This window comes from Palaemon carinicauda, chromosome 18 (genome assembly GCF_036898095.1).
Source record: "Palaemon carinicauda isolate YSFRI2023 chromosome 18, ASM3689809v2, whole genome shotgun sequence".
Classification (NCBI taxonomy): domain Eukaryota; kingdom Metazoa; phylum Arthropoda; class Malacostraca; order Decapoda; family Palaemonidae; genus Palaemon; species Palaemon carinicauda.
The window spans coordinates 94,523,784-94,525,936 of NC_090742.1; the positions used below are offsets into that span (position 1 = coordinate 94,523,784).

The 2,153-nt window shown below is 36.6% G+C and overlaps 1 protein-coding gene across 1 annotated transcript; it reads right to left on the reverse strand.

Moving 5' to 3' along the window:
- Positions 1-379: 379 nt before the first annotated feature.
- On the reverse strand, positions 380-1,285 carry LOC137657441 (zinc finger BED domain-containing protein 5-like). The gene has a single exon (XM_068391779.1). The coding sequence runs from the start codon at positions 1,283-1,285 to the stop codon at positions 380-382; it is 906 nt and encodes a 301-aa protein (XP_068247880.1).
- Between the last annotated feature and the right edge of the window lie 868 nt (positions 1,286-2,153).

Consider the following 2,153-nt stretch of genomic DNA (forward strand, 5'->3'; position numbering starts at 1 on the left):
CCCAAATGCATAAATTGTTATCATTAGACCATAGCGCTCTGCTGAAATTGTTCTCAATTTTGCTTCCAGTAGACCCGTACGCCCCCACTCTTCTTTTTTTTTTTTTTTATATGAAATGATTCTTAAATTCAATTTTTAGCATTGTACAGGAAAACAGATTTCTGTTTGTATTACATTTTAATAATGAAAGCCATTCAAACAAATAATAGTACATTCCAGTAACTAAACACAAAACATTTGGTTTAAAGAGAGCGAAAAAAAGTTTGAGCATTAGCATATTGGTAAAATTGAGTTGCAATTTTAAGAATAGATAATTTGAAAACATGGCATATAATATTTGGAATTACTTATGAGACTAAGGCACAATTTCTGGTCAAATTTAGTGAGATGGATGCTGCTGCTTCTTCCTCACAAGATCAGAACGCAAGTCATTTTCTCCATCAAGTTGGTTGCGGTGTTTTGTTTTCAGAACAAGAGCTGAAAATCCTGCTTCACAAAGATAAGTAGAAGAAAAGGGAAGAATCACACGAAATGCTTCTTCACCTACTTTTGGGTATATGGGGAGATATTTCACCCCAAACTCTTTTAACTTCATTGTTTCAAAGTCCCTTTTCACGCTCGAGTCACATTTCAAATCGATGGCTTCCTCTTGCAGTGATTCCAGTAGCAACTCCACATCAGTGTTAAATGGATTGTGCACCAATGTCCAAAGAGAAGTCTCCATTGAGACATCTGGGAAATAGTGTATAAATTCTTCAGCAAGGGAATCCAGATGTGATAAAACCTCTTTTGTCACGTAATACTGGTAAATTTTCCTCATCTCAGACAAGAGCTCATTGAGATGTGAGAACGATGAAAAGTTCCCAACTTTTATTTTTCTTTTCCAAAGATAAATTTTTTCGGTGAAAGTTCTGATTACGTCAGAGTGTGCAATGATGTTTGTGTTTCTTCCTTGTAACTTCAAATTGAGGTTATTGATAGTCTCGAAAAAGTCCACAAGGTATGCTAGTGAGAGCTTTACAAGAGTCTCCCCCACAGAGTGAGGCTTCTTTGCTTTTGCGATAAGTAGTGACAGCTCATAAGAGGCTTCCACTAGTTTCCACGTTTCTTGATGAAATACACTGCTTGAGTCCAGCTTCATATGATTCAGCTTATGCAGTTGGGCTGTGAAGAACTCCTTTGGCTTTTCTTTTAATGCTTTGTGGTTTTTGCTCAAATGTCGCTCCAGACGACAAGGTCTTAAGGCCTGTATGACATATGACACACTGAGGGAGATGAATTCCATTCCTCTCTATAACACTGAAGCCATACTTGATATATTCATCTGAATGCTTTCTTTTCTTTGCTCCAGAAATTTCTTTAAAGTGAAAATATCAAAAAATTTATAATCTGCTCCATTGAACAACTAAGTAGTTATATAACATTACCTTATTGGCATGCACCACACCACCCATTCATATAACATAGGTCACACAACTGGAAATCATAAATCTGTAACATATCACAAAAATTCAGCACACAACGTGGTTTATATCTTAACAATAATGACATTGAGAACAGCGGCGGAAAATACAATGAGAAGAAGCAAACGAAGTAAAACTATACGCAAAAAAAATGCTCAGTTATACGGTACACTTAATTTGTCACACACACTTGATTCGCCGCGTATACTGGAATTAACGCACACTTTTCACCACATACATTCAAACTAGCATACAAAACTCACGGCGTATTATTCACCTTTCACACTTTCGATCACAACGAGTATTTCACACAATCAACAAGACATTCCATATTACATCGTTCTACCCTTGCAAATCGTCAAGGTTACAATGTCACTCATACACGGCCACATCGTCCCCGTTCACCATATCATATACTACACATAGAAACACAAGCAATTTCAGTTGATCACTGCTACAACAACCATCGATACGCAACTGATAACAACCATTGATACACACAAACAAATGTTTCAGATATGATGTAAGAACATGCTGAAAACGTTGACATAATTATATGCAGCAGAACAGCCATTGTAATATCACATATGAAATCACAATAACAGTCCATAATCACATATGGATTGAAGAGTGAAATAAATCCCTACCATGGACAAGGGGAATGGAGTATTGGGAGTTTGTGACGAGTCC